Here is a 19,499-nt window from a genome sequence, read left to right as displayed (position 1 = left end):
CGAGATTACCTTGATTTCCTGCGGAAGCGTGAGCCATCGAACTCCAGGAAGACCATCTAAAAGCACTGCACTGGAAGCATCATATTGTCGTGCGCTCGGACTGGCACTGGAATGTAGTTTAGCAGGCTGAAGTGCTCTTTGAAAGAACAAGCTGAAAAAATGATCCAAACGAGGAACATTCTCAACCTGGCAAAAGGCACTGAAGAAACAAGAGCTGTAAGTCAGAACGTGTGAAAACGGTGGTTATCTTTTGTATGCTCCTAAAGAGACTGGATCTTTCCCAACTACACAGGCTCTCTTCCTTACTCCTTATGAAGAATTACTGCTGTGTTACTGATGGAATGTGTTAAGAAGTTCATCCTGTCAATATTTTTTACCCAAAAACCTACTTTCAAATGTACTGAGTAGATGGTATTATGGAAGAACCACAGGGCTAACAGAAATGGTGTATCTACGATAGAATGGGCTGGAAGTACCCTTTTTTGGGGGGGGGAAGTAAGTTGCTTTTACTTATCTCTTAACCATTTAAACTGCCAATATCTTTCAGGCAAGATGGAATAATAAAGAGATTTTGAGCTTTGTAATAGAACATATCTGGCTTTGACTTTTATCACTACTTTCACTAGGTAGGTATCTCAGGAAGATCATCTAACCTTTCTCTGAACTTCTGTTTCCATCTCTAAAAATGGGGATAATACAACCTGACTCACATGTGAAGTACCTAGTACATAATAAGTACTTATTATGTTTATTACTTACTGAATACAGAAAGCACATAATTAGCCCAAGTAATTTTCCCCTCTTCACTAATGAAGGCAACACTATTGAACTCAAAGAGAGAGAGAAAGAGAAAGGGGAGACAGACTAAACATTTGGTTTTAGCCATGTAAAAATAATACAGCATTGCCTGCAACCATTCATTGGAATAGTCCTCTGGATAACATGATAACTAGTATATATACCATTAATACATCAGACTAATATTCATGGATTCATTCAACAAATAGCTTGAGTGCCAACTATGTTCTAGGCACTATTCTCACTGTTGGAGGTACAGTAGTAAAAATATCAAGAAAAAAGACAAGGTCTCTGCTTCCATGGAGCTCACATTCTGATGGAGAAAGACAACAAATGAACAAACAGTAAAAACATGAACTCATACAAAGGGCCATACAGAGCATAGGATCATGTGAATGGGTGATGTGACCGGTTGGCTAATTTAGATCAAAAGTTGGGTAAGAGTCTGAGAATAGGTATTTAAGCTGAGATCCCAGTGCCAAGAAGATCCAGTGAGAGAAAAAAGCACAAAAGCTGTAGGGTGGGAACAAAGTTGGCCAGGGTACCCGCAGAACAGTACAGACTGTGGTTTCAGATCTGAAATCAGAAAGGTGTGTAGGAGCCAGATTATAATGTAAAAAGATCACTTTTTTTTTCTTAAGATTTTATTTATTTGACAGAGAGAGACAGCAAGAGAGGAACCAAAAGCAGGGGGGCAGTGAGAGAGGGAGAAGCAGGCCTCCCACCGAGCAGGGAGCCTGATGTGGGGCTCTATCCCAGGACCCTGGGATCATGACCTGATTCGAAGGCAGACGCTTAACTGACTGAGCCACCCAGGCACCCCTGTAAAAAGATCAATTTTAATTGCATTTAGAAATTTATTAAAGTGGCAGGAACGGAGGCAAGGAAACCAGTTAGATTAGTTTTACTAGTGAGAGATGTTGGTGGCTGGGCAGGGTAACAGTGAAGATGGAGAGAAATGAATGAATTTGAGATATGTTTTAGAGACAGAGTGTTTAGAATTTGCTGCTAGTTTGGCTGGGAATAGTGAAGGAAACATATCTTTGATCACAACACTAAACTTTGTCAATATATAATCGATTTTCTATGCCTCACAGGGAAATAACCAGCTTACAACTTAAAAAAAATTAAGTCTTTTTAGTCTTATCATAATTTTCCACGATGTGCCTTCAATATCTTTCATAATTAGAAAAAGCCTTATTAAAAATTGCTACAAAATGACTACTAACAACATCTTGGATCCATATTGCTTCTTGGTCTTAAGAACTCAATGGATCATCACATTTACTATCTTAGTTTGCCTTTCAAATTCTCACCAGAACAAAAAGAAACTAAAATTTGCTGCCCATTTGGTGATACTTCCAAGTCAATGGAAGCTAAATTTCAAAATGAAATTCACAGAAATTAAGAGTCCATCTGCCCCTAACCTAGTCCATTGCAACTTGCAGAACAACCCCAGTTGATTGTCTTAAAGTATGGAATTCATTGCAGGAATTTAATCTTTAATTATCTCTGGTTTTATGAAAACATAAAGCTTTAATTAAGGCAAAACATAGCAAGGTTTGCTCACCCAGCGTAAATTTACGGAGGGAGTTTACAACCATATCCTTACTCTTCATTGGTTAAAAATTTTCTTATTTAACAGAAGGTAAAAGCACTGTTTGTGGCTGCCTGGCCTTTTGTAGTTCACACGTTTGGAAAATGCTAATTAGTAATTGGGTTTGAGAGGGATATGTCTCTTCAGAGGCTCGGAGGAGAACTCTACAAACTAGACAGTACCGATGGCACAGTCATGGAAAATTCTTTCAAGGCTGCTTTGAGAACAGCAACAACAAAGATCCATGATAGATAAACAGAGAGCTGATACCACTATGGTTTAGAAAAACGTATAAACTGTTTTTGGATTTTTCTATTGATATACTCTTAGGGCTTTGAAAGCAAAAATCCCACAAACAGAAAAATCTATTTTTCAACCATAATTTTATGGGTTCAAATGTTGAAGTTACCTCAAATTGCCTTCTTCAGATCAAGAAAGATGCATCATATTTTACCGTAAGGTTAAAAAAGCAAGCAGGAAAAATACGCATAATATGAGCCCACGTATATTAAAAAAGTATGTAGATTGTATTCATATTGTATAGAAAATATATGAAATGATACACATGAAACTAGTTAATACCTTTGTTACTGTGTCATTTATTTATTTAAATAGTGCATTTTTTTACTAATTTTTTTAAAGAAGAACCACATTTTAGGATGGTAAATTTGACAATGCTCTTATAAAATCAGAGAAAAACACAACATTTAAAAAATTCGTACTCTTCTGTATCTGTTTTGAAATGTTCGTACATTTGCTACTACAGAAATATGTCAAATCAGAATATAATTGCAGTTTTATCACTATTTCACATTATTTCACTAAACTAACAGGAGATCAAAAAGAAAAAGCAATGGATCAAGTGAAAAACTGCCTAGAACTATAAAATAAAGCCAGTAATAAAGGATGAAAATATTAGAGGAAGAAGAAAAAACCAAATAACTAACTTGCCAACCAAGGAAAAGTATTAAGTGCAAATGGGATTTAGAATCATACACTTAGGGGCGCCTGGGTGGCTCAGTTGGTTAAGTGACTGCCTTTGGCTCAGGTCCTGAATCCAGGATCCTGGGATTGAGCCCCACACATCGGGCTCCCTGCTCCTTGGGGAGCCTGGTTCTCCCTCTCCCTCTGCCTGCTGCTCCCCCTGCTTGTGCTCTCTCTCTCTCTCTCTCTGTCAAATAAATAAAACCTTAAAAAAAAAATGGAAATATCTTCAGTTAAAAAAAAAAAAGTCATACACTTAAAACTTGAGATTCATTTTTTATGAGCATTGATATCTTCATTATTTTTAAGATTTTCTTTATTTATTTGACAGAGAGAGAGACAGCGAGAGCAGGAACACAAGCAGGGGGGAGTGGGAGAGGGAGAAGCAGGCTTCCCGCAGAGCAGGGAGCCCGATGTGGGACTTGATCCCAGGACGCTGGGATCATGACCTGAGCTGAAAGCAGACGCTTAACGACTGAGCCACCCAGGCGCCCCATCTTCATTATTTTTTAATATTTTTTATTAACTTTTAATTCCAGTATAGTTAGCATACAGTGTTATGTTAGTTTCAGGTGTACAATATAGTGTGATTCAACACCTTCATACAACACCCAGTGACCATCACGTCAGGTACACTCCTTGATCCCCATCACCTATTTCTCCCATCCCCCTCACCTACCTCCCTCCCCTCTGGTAACCATCAGTTTATTCTCTGTGACTAAAAGTTTTTTTTAAAAAACAAATAAACAAAAACTTGAGATTCAATTCACAGAAGTACTTACCTATCTAAAGAACCATACATAAATTTTAAGGTTTGGGCAACATCTCCTATCATATTCCTTAGCTGAGGAAGAGGAACTCTAAAAAAAGCAAAAACGCATTTATAACATAACCAAATGATACATATCTAAAAGAGCAGAACATCTTTACATTTTATACATAAAGAATGTCAAAAGTCTGTATGTCAACTGCTAGTACAGTGGGCTGTTTACTGCATTAGCAATTAAAGACTCCGATTACTAGATCTGGAGTTCTAGCATGGGTCTAGTAGGGACTTTGATATCACCAGCTATATAGAAATTATTTAAGCCTCTCTAGGGTTTAGTTTCCTCATGTGTAAAGTGGGGCAATAATCATTAAGCCCTTCTCAGGTTCATTTTGAGGATTACATAAAATTAATGCATTATAAAGTACTGCAGTACCTGGGCCCGTAGAAAAAAATGCTAAATTCTTGACACTTTCCAGTATTACCTAGATCTCAAGTGAACCTCCAACTCCTGTGACAAAAGACACCCCTAAATGAAATAGAGAAAGGAAAGAACATAGAAGAAAGAAATGGACTTAACATTTTTTTCACTGAAGCCTGATAAAAATTCTACAAAGTAGGTCTTATTATTCTTATTATATGATGGGTAAACTGAGGCCCAAGAAATTAAGTAACTTAAGTAACTTGGGCAAGGACACAAAGGGAGTAGAACCTGCTTGTGGGCATCCATCTTCTTAGTTCTGAAGTTATTCTACTAGCTCACAAGGAGTTCCTGGTTGGGTTTCCCACTATTCACTGCAGCCATCACAGGAAGATGATCTCCCCTCTGAAAACACATATTCCTGGATTATACACCCCACCCGATTTTCTGTGGGGTAGCACTTTTCTCATTTTGCTTGTAAAAGGCACAGTGGCAAACAGGAAGATGCACAGGGTGTGGTATTAAGACAAATGGGAGAAAAATCCTAGGGCTGCCACTTCAATTACTAACCACATGCACAGCATTGGAGGCACAAAGACACATTAATTGGGAATGAGGAGGTGCTTGTGCCTGATCTCTCAATACTCTATTTCTCAATTTGAACAAATTAGAATAATAATTCCTATCTTTCACGGTTATGTGAAACAAGATGGAATGAGGAAAAGAATCTGGTACAGAGTGGAAAAAAAGGGGATCTTCAAATTCATTCCAATTTATCAAGCCAAGCTCTCCAGGATAGGAATGACTAACATTTAGGGACACCCTCTACGCCTACCACCCAGTAATAAAGATTGGGAAATTGGCTAGAACATCCCTATGCAGCACAACCTTGATCCAGAGCTCAGCTGTGACCACCTTTTTTTGGCTTCAGGGTAAAATCCCTCCTGGAAACTGTCTCTATCTGCATAATTAATTTGGCTGGTAGCATCAGAATGTGGCTGAGCAGTCTCTGCTCAGTTCCTTAGCCGGGCCTTCCTTACCCTAGTCTGTCTACACTATGTGTAGCATACCATTGCATTATCTGTTTTCTTTCTTCTACCTTTTGGGCTATTATAAAAGTTGAAAGACAAGTGTTTTACCCTGCCATTACATCCTACAGTAACTTATAATCGGTTTTCAAAACAACTCTATTTTTCATAATCCAACCCACTGGCCTAAGGCAGTACTCTAGAGGGGTTCATCAGAGTCCCTTTTTAGACAGAAAAAATACAAATTAGCTGGTTAAAGAGACACCATGTTATTATATGTCTCAGCACCATTACCCCTCACATTAAACATTTTGAACCACACAGGAAACACAGGAAACAAATGAAAATGAAAACACAATGGTCCAAAATCTTGGGGATGCAGCAAAAGCTGTTCTAAGAGGGAAGTTTATAGCAATACAGGCCTACCTTGATAAATTTTAAAAAGTATCAAATAAACAACTGAACCTTACCCCTAAAGAAGCTAGAAAAAGAACAAAGCCCAAAGGCAACAGAAGGAAAAAAAATAACAAAGATGAGAGCAGAAACAAAATTAAAAAAAAAAAAATTTGAACCACACATTCATGATAGATCATATCTCTTTCTGTCCCAAATTAGATACCTTTAAAACACAATTGTTTTGATATTTTTCATTGTAGCCTCCTTTGGAGTTCCTGTTTGTGGTATAAAAACATGTCCACAAATTGTTCAGTACTCTTCCCCTCAAGAGGTAGGGCTTAATTTCCCACCCCCTGAGTGTGGGCTGGACTTAGTTAACTCACTTCTAACAAACAGTATATGGTGGAAATGACTGCATCATTTCTAAGACTAAGTCAGCTTCCCCGCTTTCTCTATTTTGAAGAAATCTATTTCTCTATCACTTGCTTTGGGGGAAGTCAGCTGACATGTAAGGACACTCAAGCAGCTCTATGGAGAGATCCATGTGGCAAGGAATTAAGGCCTCCTGATAATGGCCATGTGTGTAAGTCATCTTGGAAGCAGATGCTCTAGCTGCAGGTCAGCCTTCAGATAACTGTATCCTTGGCCAACATTTTGACTGCAACATTAAGACAGATCCTGAGCCAGAATCACCCAGATAAGATGCTCATGAATTCCTGACTCACAAAAACACCTATGAGATAATAAATGTCTACTGTTTTAAGTCCCTAAGTTTTGGTGTAATTTGTTATCCAGGAATAGATAACTAATACACTGCTATATAATGAAAGAAATCCGGTTAACAAAATTATCAATAATAGAAAATAGTCATATTCGTGTTCAGATTGGCTGTATAATGCATTTTATAATACTTTTTTCTTCCTTGGGAAGCTTAAAGCAACACCAAAGGAAAAGTTATCTAGAGGCACCTGGGTGGCTCAGTCGTTGGGCATCTGCCTTTGGCTCAGGTCATGATCCCGGGGTCCTAGGATCGAGCCCTGCGTTGGGCTCCCTGCTCGGCGGGAAGTCTGATTCTCCCACTCCCCCTGCTTGTGTTCCTTCTCTCACTGTCTCTCTCTCTATCTCTGTCAAATAAATAAATAAAATCTTAAAAAAAAAAAGAAAAGTTATCTAAACTGGCATTCCCTAAAGTTGTGTCATTCACATACTATTTATTTTGATATTTGATTACTATTTGGTAGATAATATATGATTCTATGGACCAAAAAGTTAAAACTAAAATGTGCGTATAGTTTAATAGAAGTTGCCCAAGTTTTTTAAAGCAGAGAAGAGTCTAAATTACAAGTTTTAAAAAATCATTGAACAGGGACACAAGACTCTAACATTAGTTAAATTCTTCTCCTTGGGGCTGTTCTCCATATTCCTATCCCATTTCCCAACAGCTTTTATGTCTAATGACATTAGGGAAGCAATGTAGTAGAAAGAATTCAGAAAGACTCTCCTTCAATTTGCAATTCTGCTTCTTGCCAGTTATGTGACCTTTGGCAAGTTATTTAATCTTCTCTTGGTTTTACTTTCCTCATTTATAAAATGGGGCCAGGGATCACAAAGTACATCTGGAGATGATTTTGAAGATTAAATGAGATTAATGAATGTAAAGTACCTAACACAGTCCCTGGGTTCACGGTCTGCTCATTATAAATGTCAACCCAGCTCTTACCTCCAACTATAAAAATAAGATATATTTCAAAATACTTGCAAAAAGTTAAGGAGAAAATGATAATATAAGATATACCATTAGAGACGTCACTTTAAAGTTAAATATTCATCACAGTTGACTCTTGAACAACGCAGGGGCTAGGGGTCCCAATACCCCAGGCAGTTGAAAATCCAAGTATAACTTTTTAACCCCCAAAAACTTAAATACTAATAGCCTACTGTTGACTGAAAGCCTTAGTGATAACATAAACAGTTGATTAAAACATATTTTGTATATCGTATGTATTATATACTGTATTCTAACAATACAGTAAGCTAGAGGAAAGAAAATGTTATTAAAATGTTATTAAGAAAACCATAAGAAGAGAAATCGATACTATAAGTTTGTATCATGTTTATGAGTCATCTATTTGTTAGTACCTATGTCAATACTGTCTTATAGAATACAAAACACTGCAGATGTTACACGTGTTACTAACACTAAAAATTCAAAATGAAAAGATAATGTTAAAAAGAAATTCATATTTATTTACAGATCCATTGATAATGAAGCAGCAGCAATATGATTGCTTTATGGTACCCTAGTGTAATTGACAGTATGGCTTCATGGTAGCCTAGCCCATACACTAGAGAATGAATCATTAAAACATTTTTAGGAAATACCATATTATATTCATAACACAGTACTGGAAACACTGTTACATTTTTTTTAAAATCACTTACCTGTGATAATAGAATCATATGCAGTTTTCCCCCATTACAAGAAGGAGAGGCATACTGTATGGTAATATAATTTTTTGAAAGCAAAATTATAAAACAGAAAACTAACACGTTATTAGTTTTATATTAAATATCAATCCCCTTATGCCTATGTAAGGATAGACTGTTCCCTTCCACATGAGTCTTGCACACGGTGTTCTACACGATCAACATGTAGATGATGATGATGGTGCCACAGTTCTTGCTGTATAATTATCGGATTTTCACATGAAGACACACACATACACAACAGGTAAGTTTATGCTATAGGCATGGTGATTATTTATTATACATTAAGTGGAAGTGGGTCATCATAAAGATCTTCATCCCCATCATGTTCATGTTGAGTAGGCTGAGGAGGAGGAGCAGGGGTTGGTCTTGCTGTCTCAGGGGCGGCAGAGGCAGCAGATGTGGAGGAGGAAGGGGAAGCAAGAGAGGCAGGCACACTCAGTGTAACTTTACAGAAATATATGGTAATTTCTCTGCTTTTTCGTTTCTCTAAAAACATTCCTATATAGTATCAAACCTTCTTCCACCATTTGCTTTATTATCAGTGCCCATATCATAGAAGGTCCATGTCATAAAAGAAGTCCAAAGCAGTTCCGAATAATCAGAACACTTTTGCCAGATTATCTAGTATCAATTTGTTTTCTGGCGCTGCTTCTTCTAAGTCTTCTTCTTCATCATTTAGCACTGGTTCAGAAGTACTCATTTTCATCAAGTCATCTTCTGTTCATCCCTCTGATGTGGTATCTATTAGCTCTTGAATTTCTCCAAGATCTCTATCTTCAACCCTTCACCTACCCTGCCCTGCCACCTTTTTGCCATATCCATGATTTGGCATGATTTCCTTAATTGGCTTTTTCCCGATTTCCTTGATTGGCTCTCATAAATCCTGTGAAGTCATGCACAACATCTGGACACCATTTTCTCCAGCAGGAATTTATTGTTTCAGGCTTGATGGCTTTCATGGCCTTTTCTATAACAACAATGGCATCTTCAGCGGTGTAATCCTTCCAGACTTTCATGATGTTCTATTGGGGTTTTCTTCTATTCTTTTAATTCTGACAATCCTTTCCATCGAGCACCATGTGTAATGAACCTTAGAGGCTGAATTAGAGATGCTGTGTTTGGGGGCAAGTAGACTGACATCTTCAGTGTTGAACTCATGGGGTTTTCGGGGTCCAGGGGCACTGTCCAGTATCAAAAGAGTTTTCAAAGGCAAAGTACTTTCTGACTTTAGGGACAAGGCATCAATGGAACTAATCCAGAAAAAGGGTTTTCAATGTCCAAGCCTTCTTGTTGTACAACCAAAAGACTGGCAGCTGGTATTTATCTTTTTCCTTCAAGGTTTGGGGTTTACGAGCTTTATAGATAAGGGCAGTCCTGATCATAAACCCAAATGCATTGGCACAAAACAGTAGAGTTAGCCTATTCCTTCCTGCCTTAAATCCTGGCGCTCACTTTTCTTCTTTACTAATGTCCTAAGCAACATTTTTTCCCCCAGAATAGGGCACTTTTGTTTGTATTAAAAACCTTGAGGCAGATATCCTTTCTCCTCACTGATTTTCTTAATGGCACCTGGGAACTCATCTGCTGTCTCCTAGCAGAATCTGCTTCTCCTGTTATCTTGACATTTTTAAAGTTAAACCTCCTTATAAAATTGTCAAGCCATCCTTTGTCAGCATTAAATCCTCCCGCTTTAGATACTCCAACTTCTTTTTGCCTTAAGTTGTTATATAATGACTGCTTTTTCTTAAATCATATTAGAGTCAATAGGTATGCCTTTCTTATAGCAAACCTATACCTACCTAAAAGCTGGATTTTCAATACACGATAAAAAGGTACTTCACAAAAAGTGCAGTGCTTTTGCACCTGCTGGTGTAACTGCAGTGACAACCTCATGCATTTCCTTTTCTTTTTTACAATGGCCCGTACACTGGATTTATCTTGAAATGGCAGGCAACTGCAGTTGCAGACCTCAATCTTTTTTTTAAGGCTTTATTTATTTGTCAGAGAGAGAGAGCAAGCACAAGCAGGGGGAGCTGCCGGCAGAGGGAGAGGGAGAAGCAGGTTCGCGCCGAGCAGGGAGTCCAGTGCGGGACTCGATCCAGGACCCTGGGATCACGACCTGAGCGAAGGCAGATGCTTAACTGACTGAGCCATACAGCCACCCTGTGGACCTCAGTCTATAGTACATATCAAGCAATTCAACTTTTTCTTATAATGTCATAAACTTTTTTCTGCTTCTTGGGAGCACTTCCAGCATTACCAGTGGCACTTCATATGGGTCTCCTGGTGTTATTCAGGTTTATGTACTGCACTAAACACAATGAAAAATATACAAGAACTGTGAGAAATCACTTTTTACTGCAATATACAATTTACTGGAAAGACAAACTGCTCATACAGACATGATCAGAGTCACAGCAAGTTTTAAGCAGGTAATCATAACACGAGCTCACTGCAATAGCAATAGGAGGTGGCAGTGAAATTATTACAGTAGTATAGTATGCACTATAGTTAATTTTATGCAGTTATGAATTAATACTGTGTCTTTACATTTGTTCACATCTCTCTCAACTGTGAATTGCTCCATCCAAGTGTTTGATAAATTTTTATGAGTTTTGATAAATTTTAACTTTTAATAATAGCCTTGTATATATTTTATGGTAGTAATGATAAAACAGACCAATATCTACATATATTTTATGCATTCATGATATACCTAACTTTTTCTCAATTTTTTCAATATTTCTAGGCTATGCAGTTCATCTGCAAGTTTTTTCATACTGTCACAAATCTCCAAAAAATTTTCCAATATATTTATTGAAAAAATCCCCACATATAAGTAGATCAACACAATTCGAGCCCATGTTGTTCAAGGGGCAACTGTATTTTTGTCAAAGGTGCTCAACATCAGGGCCAAACACCTTTCTGCTTGACCTATAATTCTTCAAAATCTCCAACAGTAAAAAACTATGAACACATAAAATCCAAACCACGAACTTGTCAAAAGCTTGAGCAGAGAAGGTCATTCTCTCAGACATCTCTGTACTGGCCACATCTCAGAAGGAAGTGTACTGAAAGCCCTGCCCTTACTAATTGTTCCCAGCACTTTTCTGTTTTTGTTTTTTTTTAAATCAATTAATTAGTTAATTAATTAGAGAGAGAAAGAGAGAAAGAGCGAGTGGAGAGAAGGGCAGAGGGAGAGAGAAAGAATCTCAAGCAGGCTCCACGCTCAGTGCATAGCCCGACCCCAGGACCCTGACATCATGACCTGAGCCGAAATGAAGAATTGGATGCTTAACCAACTGAGCCACCCAGGTGCCCCTCTTCTGTATTTTTTAATACCAAATTAACATGGTAGCTATTGCGCTGGTGTAACAGATCTTTTTAAACTGTAAAACTGTTTGAAGGAGTTTGCTTTTGACAAAAATATCATAATTTTAATGAAATAGACTTTGTCAGCAGTATTCTAGAAATGATTTTAAGGTTAAAAAAGATCTCAACTTACTCTTCAGCAGGCAGGCCAATTAACAACAACTTGTCAGATTCTTTCCAATAAGCCACATGGATTTGTTTCCCATTTAAAAGAAGGGATGAGCTAAGAAAAAACAGTGAAAATAAAGTTAGAATATCTTTAAATGTCATAAAATTATAAACAGTCACTCATAAAAGATTACACATGGTATGATTTAAGAACTGCATGCTGAATAAGCAAATTTCTTGGCATATACCTAACTGCCACACAGAAAGGGAAAGTAATTATATAACAACAAAAATATATTCTGAAATATTTTTTTAAAACCTACAAAAAGCTCTAGGTCAAACAAAAGTAGACCTATTACAGCAAAAAGTATTGAAATTCTTTCATTAACATTAAATGATTATATGCTATTTTTTTCAAAAGAAAGCTTCCATTAATTCAACAAATCTTTTCTCTCTGCCTATTTATGAACATGATTTATTAAGAGAAATTACAAAAAAAGGAAGACATGGTCCCAGCTCACAAGATAATAATTCAATACAGGACATAAGTACATAAGCAAGTAACCAAAATATAAGTCAGATTTAAACATGTTCTCAAGGAAACATTTAGAATAATGTATATATTCATTCTGGTGATGGTTTCAGGGTCTATACATCTCTGTTGAAACTGATCAGATTGTACATTTTACATATATGCAGTTTATTATACTTTAATCAACTTGGAAAACAAATTAAATGTGATCTAAAAAGAGATATAATAATGAATTATGAAAACATAGAAAGTATAATGATTCCATCCTGTAGTGTGGGTAGGTGGTGGGAAGAAAAAAAATAAAAATATATTCAGTGTTTTTTTTCTTTAAACTAGAATACATATGTCAGTCTTTATCTACTGAGTCCTTAGGATTTAATGTGCCTTCTATACTGCAATAGATAAGTGTGTGGGATTTTAAACATAAATAGATTCTTTTCAAAAGGAGTATTACTTTTGCCTTAACAAAGTTTAAAAACAGGGGTGCCTGGGTGGCTCAGTCGTTAAGCGTCTGCCTTCAGCTCAGGTCATGATCCCAGGGTCCTGGGAACGAGCCCCGCATCTGGCTCCCTGCTCCGCGGGAAGCCTGCTTCCCCCTCTCCCACTCCCCCTGCTTGTGCTCGCTCTCTCGCTGTGTATCTCTCTGTCAAATAAATAAATAAAATCTTAAAAAAAAAGTTTAAAAATATATATGCTTTTTGACAAATACTAGGTTCTTTTTACAGTCATACATTAATATCACTACAGTTTTAAAACAGTGTATACAAGACTTATACATTGCTAAGGAATCCCTGAAATAATAATCACTTCCATATTTATAGTTTCACAAAAAAGTTTTTCTACCTACAATTACTGTTTTCCACGTTTAACCCATATCTTATCAGTAATAACAAGATCTAAACATCAAGTAAAATAACATCTATCCTTTAAGGTGAAAAGAAAAAAATCAAATCCACATGGAGAAACTTCAAACAAATTTTCTTTCCAATAAGATGAAAAAGGAGGTCTGCACCTTGAAAACATTATGCTAAGAAGCATCACAAATAACCACATATTATGATTTCATTCACATGAAATGTCCAGTACAGGTTTTTTTCTTGGATGTGATGAAAATATTCTAAAATTGACTCGTGATGGTTGCACATATCTGTGAATATATAATCACCAAACCATATACTTTAAATGGGTGAATTGTATGATAAACTATATATCAATAAAGCTCTTTAAAAAAATAAAAGGAGGCCTACAACATGCTTTTTCTCCACATCATTATTTAAATTATTTCCTTAACGGTTAATATGTATTATTTGTTATTTTTATTATAATCAAATGCATACTATTGGCTAGACACTATATTTTTTAATCTTTCTAACATCCTCTTCATGTCTTACCATCACTATATTTTTAAAATTAAGTTTTTATTTAATTTATAAAAAAATAAATATTTAATTTATTTAATTAAAAACAGTGTAATATTAGTGTCAAGTATACAGTATAGTGATTCAACACTTCTATACAACACCCGGTGCTCATCACCTATTTAGCTCATCCCCCTACCCACCTCCCCACTGGTAATCAGCAGTTTGTTCTCTATAGTTAAGAATCTGTATCTTTGTTTGCCTCCCTCTCTCTTTTTATCTTCCCTTTGCTTGCTTGTTTTGTTTCTTAAATTTCAAGTGAGTGAAATCACCTGGTATTTGTCTTTCTGACTTATTTTGCTTAGCATAATACTCTCTAGCTCTATCCATGTCATTGCAAAGATAAAAGACTTCACTAAAAAAGAGAAATACAGCAGGTCAATATCCCTGATGGACATGGATGCAAACATTCTCAATAAACTACTGGCAAACAAAATCCAACAATACATTAAAAAAATCATTCACCATGATTAGGTGGGATTTATTCCTGGGTTGCAAGGGTGGTTCAATATTTGCAAATCAATCAACATGATACATCACATTGATAAAAGAAAGGATAAGAAGCATATCATTTCCAATAGATGCAGAAAAAGCATTTGACAAAGTATAACATTCACTTATGACAAAAATACTCAACAAAGTAGGTTTATTTTATTTATTTATTTTAAAAGATTTTATTCATTTATTTGAGAGAGAGTAAGAGAGAGATCACAAACAGGGGGGAAGGATAGAGGAAGAAGCAGACTCCGTGCCAAGCAGGACCCTGGGATCATGAGGTGATCTGCCTTTGAGCCCAAGGCAGATGCTTAACCGACTAAGCCACTCAGGCACCCAACAAAGTAGATTTAGAGGGAACATACCTCAACATAATAAATGCCATATCTGAAAAACCAACAGCTAATATCATCCTTAATGGGGAAAAATTGAAAGCTTTTTCCTTATGGTCAGGAACACGACAGGGATGTCCACCCTCACCACTGTTATTTAACACAGTACTGGAAGTCCTAGCCTCAGCAATCAGACAACAAAAAGAAATAAAAAGGCATCCAAACTGACAAGGAAGAAGTAAAACTTTCACTATTTGCAGGTGACATCATACTCTGTATAGAAAACCCAAGAAACTCCACCAAAAAATTGCTACAACTGATAACATGAATTCAGTAAAGTCCCAGGATACAAAATCAACATACAAAAATCTGTTGCATTTCTCTACACCAATAATGAAGCAGCAGAAGGAGAAATTAAGGAATCGATCCCATTTACAATTATACCAAAAACCATAAGATATCTAGGAATAAACCTAACCAAAGAGGTAAAAGACCTATACTCTGCAAACTATAGAACACTGATGAAAGAAAATGAAGAAGGACACAAAGAAATGGGAAGACATTACATGGTCATGGATGGAAAGAACAAATATTGTTAAATTGTTTATATTACCCAAAGCAATCCACACATTTAATGCAATCCCTATCAAAATACCACCAGCATTTTTCACAGAGCTAGAACATTCAATCCTAAAATTTGTATGGAACCACAAAAGACCCCGAATAGCTAAAGATACCTTGAAAAGGAAAAGCAAAGCAGGAGGCATCACAATTCTGGACTTCAAGCTCTATTACACAGCTGTAATCTAGAAGACAGTATGGTACTTACATAAAAACAGACGTATAGATCAATGGAACAGAATAGAGAACCCAGAAATGAACCCACACCTATATGGTCAATTAATCTTCAACAAAGAGGAAAGAATATCCAAAAGGAAAAAGTCTCTTCAACAAGTGGTATTGGGAAAACTGGTCAGCTACATGCAAAAGAATGAAACCGGAGCACTTTCTTATACCATACACAAAAATAAGCTCAAACTGGATTAAAGACCTAAATATGACACATGAAACCATTAAAATCCTAGAGGAGAACACAGGCAGTAACTTCTTTGACATTGGCCATAGCAACTTCCTCCCAGATATGTCTCCTAAGACAAGGGAAACAAAAGCAAAAATAAACTATTGGGACTACATCAAAATAAAAAGCTGCACAGCAAAGGAAACCATGAGCAAAACTAAAAGGCAACATATGAAATGGGAGAAGATATTTGCAAATGGCATATCTGATAAAGGGTTAGTATCTAAAATCTATAAGGAACTTATAAAATTCAATGCCCCAAAAATGAATAATCCAATTAAAAAATGGGCATAAGACATGAATAGACGTTTTTCCAAAGAAGATATCCAGATGGCCAACAGACACATGAAAAGATGCTCAACATCAATCATCATCAGGGAAACGGAAACCAAAACTACAATGAGATACCACCTCACACCTGTCAGAATGGCTAAAATCAACAACACAAGAAACAACAGGTGTTGGTGAGGATGTGGAGAAAGGGGAACCCTCTTGCATTGCTGGTGGGAATACAAACCGGGGCAGCCACTCGGAAAACAGTATGGAGGTTCCTCAAAAAGTTAAAAATAGAACTACCCTATGATCCAGCAATTGCACTACTAGGTATTTACCCAAAGAATACAAAAACACTAATTCAAAGGGATACATATACCTTGATATTTATAAAGCAGCATTATCTACAATAGCTAAATTATGGAAAGAGCCCAAATGTCCCTTCACTGATGAATGGATAGAAAAGATGTGATGTGTGTGTATAAATATAAATATATGTGTATATATATATAATATATATATATATATATATATATAATGGAATATTACTCAGCCATAAAAAAGAATAAAATCTTGCCATTTGCAATGATGTGGATAGAACTAGAGAGCAGTATGCTAAAAGAAATAAGTTAGTAAGAGAAAGACAAATACCATATGATTTCACTCAACATGTTTTTTTGAATGCAAATTTATACACTAAATGTAGCCTCAGTTACTAATGTCTTGAAAATGAATCCAACGATTAAATATAACTTTCATTTAGAAAAACAAAGAAATTCTCCTTCCTATTATCTTGCAGATCTTATCTTTTAAAATCACAGAAAGTGTCATTTTTACCAGAAGATGGGAAAAGTTAAAGCCTTAGAAAATTTAACTTTATATTTTATGTATTATGGGCTCTTAAAAATTTGAGATAAATACTTGTTTTGGTAAAGTCTAAAATTATTGAATTAAGGAAGAAAAATGGTAATCCTATTTATTTAATTTTATTAAATTTATTTTATTAATTTATTTTTTATTTTATTAAAAATTATTTTTTTAAATTTATTTTATTAAAAAAACAAAAATAAAACTCAGAAGTTTTGAGCATTCTCCTCCCATAAGTTAACTGTGGCATTTCAAAGTCAGGGCTTAATAAATCAATGTGGAATGGGATATGTGGCTGTATAACTGACTATATGGTGTATTTTGTTTTTCAAAAAATTATTTCACATAAGTCTTGCTTATCCATCATTGAGTGAACTTGCACAGATGATACTGTATTCTGACTCCTCTTCTTAAAGTGTGTGTTCTCTGTATTTTTCTGTCATAGTTGTAGAATATGAAAAATTCAGTGTTCAGTCATTCTTACCAACCACAGAAGTATTGCCTAGCAAGTTAATAATCAAGACAAAAACATGAAAAAGCCCAGACTCAACATAATGCCATGCTTAAGAGATACCACCTTCATGAATAAATTCTAAAATATAGGTTATTAGTCCAACTTTGTTATTTAAAGGGTGCCAAAACACCCAGATATACAGCTGTACTGAGAACCTACACCTTTATATAGGTGACTGGTAGAAATAATTTGGGTGAGAAACAAAATACCTGCAGATACCATATCTGCTGTATAGATATCTATATTATAGATACAAATACATTTGTATGATGGATACTTGTCTTACTATTTTGTCAGAACCAAGGTACAGAACAGAAAGAAACAGAATTAAAGCTAAATAACAATAAATTCTTACCTAGTAACTTGTGTCCCAGTTACATTTTCCAACATGTCACAGAGTGTGAGAAATATCCCTCTCACACTTTTAAGTTTCTGAGATGCATCAGATACTGGACAATGATAAAGAATTTCCTGCTGTTAAATGAAAAGAAATAGAAATGATCAACCTCTTGTATTTTCCAACCATTATTTTGGTCATGGAAAGTTCAGAATTTACTATGAAGAAAAGAACAAAAAATGAATCCTTTCAACTTCAGAGGAAGCTTTATTCAAACAAACACAAGGAGGGAAGTATGTCTGATATTTCAACACATTACCTAGTATTAAAAACACTACATTTGAAAGTAAGTTACAGATTGTCAAAGTGGTCATAATAACAAAATATATACTGAGTAGGACACTGATTAGTTAGAATAATTACAATTAATTTCACTGTTTTAAACTTTAATCTCCTTTACAATAAATTCTAATAATGATATTTTTTATTTTTCATTATATAAATTTTCTTATTTCTTATGGTGGCATATCTACACAGATACCACATGTAACTTGTAAGAGTCTTTAATTACTTTCATTACTGACATTTAAAAGATAACCTTCATCATCTTGGGTGAAATCATCATTAAATCTTTATTTTTACCCAAGACAATACTGTAATTAAATTTACAAAGTAAGAATATAAAATTATAGTAGCGCAGATAGAATACAGTATTTATGATGTCATGATATCTTATCTGTCTTAAATTTAAGAGGGTTTTCCCACCACAAATTAATCTGAATTCAAACTTTAAAAGAAAGCACATTTTATTTTATTTTTTAAAAATATTTTTTAAATATTTTATTTATTTATTTGACAGAGAGACACAGTGAGAGAGGGCACACAAGCAGGGGGAGTGGGAGAGGGAGAGGGAGAAGCAGGCTTCCCGCTGAGCAGGGAGCCCGATGCGGGGCTCGATCCCAGGACCCTGGGATCATGACCTGAGCTGAAGGCAGATGAAGAAAGCACATTTTAAATCATAGGGAAAAAACTAGATCTATAAGATAATTCACAGAATGCTTAATATTTTTTTTTGTTTTCAAGAAGAGCATGTTCCCAGGAAACAGTTTTTACAAAATAAAATAAATTTCAAAATCAGGATGTGCATTGTGCTAGGAGTTTTACACAAAGGGATGAACCATTCTGTAGCTCACTTTTTTTGTTGTGACTTAAGGCAACATGCTATTTTTCTCACAAGGCAAACTAAAAGCTGGCAAAATAAAAATTTCTAGATAGAAACCATAGGGAATTCGGAGTAGCTCCCAGTTATGCTATTTAATATTTAACATCTCTAAATATTAATACAGCTACTATTGAAAGCCCAAACTCCTAAAATATATCTTTTCTTTGGTTCTCTTTCTAAAGAGTGTTCTACATTTTGTTTCGGTCTTTCTTTACGAGAAATAATTATGTGACTTAGTGTCCACGTCTTGGCAATTTTCACATTAGGACAAATATAAATAATGATAAACTGGACACAACTTTTTAATACTTATTGAGCACATTCAGTATATGCAAATTGCTATAGAATATGTTGGCCAAATACACTCTGCCTAACACTCAAATTTTCTTGCAATATTTCTAGTGTAAAAACAGTCACAAAAATTTTATCTTTAGAAATTAGGCCAAACAAACAAAAAAAAAGAAATTAGGC

General features: G+C 35.5%; 1 protein-coding gene across 6 annotated transcripts in view; it reads right to left on the bottom strand.

Moving 5' to 3' along the window:
- Positions 1–19,499, bottom strand: part of INTU (inturned planar cell polarity protein) — a 94,266-nt gene that overhangs the window by 25,781 nt on the left and 48,986 nt on the right. For 4 of the 6 annotated variants that reach the window (XM_073892239.1, XM_025874277.2, XM_073892242.1 and 1 more), the window contains 4 exons: positions 17,825–17,943; positions 11,986–12,075; positions 4,162–4,239; positions 10–199 (listed from right to left, as the gene is read on the bottom strand). In XM_073892239.1, the coding sequence (XP_073748340.1) occupies positions 10–199; positions 4,162–4,239; positions 11,986–12,075; positions 17,825–17,943 (477 nt within the window). The remainder of the gene's footprint in view (positions 1–9; positions 200–4,161; positions 4,240–11,985; positions 12,076–17,824; positions 17,944–19,499) is intronic. The other 2 variants (XM_073892238.1, XM_073892240.1) reach the window with 2 other exon arrangements.

The sequence above is a fragment of the Callorhinus ursinus genome, unplaced genomic scaffold (assembly GCF_003265705.2).
Source record: "Callorhinus ursinus isolate GAN/ISIS: 27379988/994484 unplaced genomic scaffold, GSC_fseal_2.0 scaffold4, whole genome shotgun sequence".
NCBI lineage: Eukaryota > Metazoa > Chordata > Mammalia > Carnivora > Otariidae > Callorhinus > Callorhinus ursinus.
Note: the sequence above shows the minus strand (reverse complement) of the source record. Positions and strands in the feature narration are given on the sequence as shown.